This window comes from Penaeus monodon, chromosome 24, assembly GCF_015228065.2.
Source record: "Penaeus monodon isolate SGIC_2016 chromosome 24, NSTDA_Pmon_1, whole genome shotgun sequence".
NCBI classification, from domain to species: domain Eukaryota; kingdom Metazoa; phylum Arthropoda; class Malacostraca; order Decapoda; family Penaeidae; genus Penaeus; species Penaeus monodon.
Window position 1 is genome coordinate 13,024,256 of NC_051409.1, and position 1,735 is coordinate 13,025,990.

The 1,735-nt window shown below is 32.7% G+C and overlaps 1 protein-coding gene across 1 annotated transcript in view; it reads right to left on the reverse strand.

Annotated features, from left to right (window-relative positions):
• The window catches only part of LOC119588858, a 2,015-nt gene extending 537 nt beyond the window's left edge, over positions 1-1,478 (reverse strand). The window contains exons 1-4 of the mRNA XM_037937497.1: positions 1,406-1,478; positions 1,035-1,171; positions 616-776; positions 174-349 (exon numbers count right to left, since the gene is read on the reverse strand). Coding sequence (XP_037793425.1) covers positions 174-349; positions 616-776; positions 1,035-1,171; positions 1,406-1,478 — 547 coding nt within the window. The remainder of the gene's footprint in view (positions 1-173; positions 350-615; positions 777-1,034; positions 1,172-1,405) is intronic.
• Between the last annotated feature and the right edge of the window lie 257 nt (positions 1,479-1,735).

The following is a 1,735-nucleotide window of genomic DNA, read 5'->3' on the forward strand; positions in this document are numbered from 1 at the left end:
AAGCAACATTTTCCACTCAATATATACCTTTTCCCGGATCTTTAATGGATAACAATCCCAGTCTCAAAATAGAATTCAAAAAACCCCACATATATAGAAAAATTCCCCAATTTTCTTTTTTTTGGGAACATTAATCATTTCAAATCAGTACATATATAGAAAAAATATATGACCTGCATTGACAGCACTAACCTGGCACTGCTCAATCTGAAGAGAGACAGCATTTGGCTCATTCTCGCTTACTGTGCGGACATCTTCACACCATCTCAGGAAGCCCTCATATTGTACTTCAAGGTCACTGAGTTGTGTTGTTACTTTCTTCTTCTGTGTCAAGAAGGTTATGCGAGTTCTGGAAATTGGAAAAAATAGGCCATGGTTTCATTAACCAACGAAAATTTTTAAGGCACTAAAAAGGCAATCAATACTTACCAACCTGGTGCAATCTTCCTTATTCATACATTTTTGGTATTCAAGATCTAACTACAATTACTTATAAAAAGATTGCAGAATATACAAATAAAAGTTAGAATAGTATCCATATATATAAAAATTATAGTAATTGTAGATAAAAGAAAAAAAGGGCCTCAAGCATGATCATTTACAGGATGACATTACCTGATCTCAATAAGCATTGCATTCAGAGCTTCCCAGCGACTTGTAATTCCTGCAACTTGTTGTTCACTTTCTTTGGCAGATTCACCAATAGTTGATGTTTCTGATATAGCTGATTGGCCAAGGCTTACAACTTTATAATACTCTTCTTTTTGACTTTCAATCTGAGAATATAAAATATCACATTAAAATAAGTTTTTTAGTATTACCATCACACATTTCTTACAATGTAAAATTTTAGCTTAAAAAAAAAAATCAGATTACACAGAAAACATCTGTTTCAATTAGAAATATTTGCAAACTATATCTATACCAAAAATCAAAGTTATAAAGATGTTATAAAACTAAAACAAGTTTCTTGTCTACAACTTAAGTTAAGTGTTTTTTATATATTAAATTAAAAAAAGTGTATTATAACCTACCTCATTTTCAAGCTGCTGAGCAAGCTGCATTAGCTGTTCTACGGTCAATTCTCCTGCAACCTTGGGCCTAACCTCTGCTTTAAGATCCACCTCACCCAGTTTTTGGGGAGCCAAGAAAAGTCCTCTGGCTGCCCCCCCTTAAATTTTTGGCGTTTAATTACACTACCTTCAACCTGTTTGAAAAGATAATGAATATATTACAATGAACTGAAAGTTACCTGAAAAAAAAAATTGGGCCAACAATAAGACTCTACCCCTTAACTCTAACAAATAAACAAAAAAATAAAACCCCTTTCTTTTCTCAGTTGTGACAATTTTTGGGGGTTATGATCTTGGGCCAGGGAGCATTTCATGGAAAATAGTAGTAGTACTTGAGCTCACTATGTCACTTGTATTATCCGCAGGAATGACAACTTTCTTAATGTCAATACCATTAGCTGCCATCTTGATGAAGTAAATAAAACATGGATCAAAGTTAATAGCTGATCACTAAAATCGACAAGAGTTTACTATACCATACTATTATTCTCTCCATTATCCAAATTTTCCCTTTACTCAGCACTAATGAAAAACCCGCATTAAAAAACAACATTAAACAGCTGACTTTACAAATTTCTTGTACACATATACGAAGGTTTGTATCAATCTCAAAAAGAAAAATATCAAAAAGGGGATTAAAATTTTCAAATTGAATGAGCTAT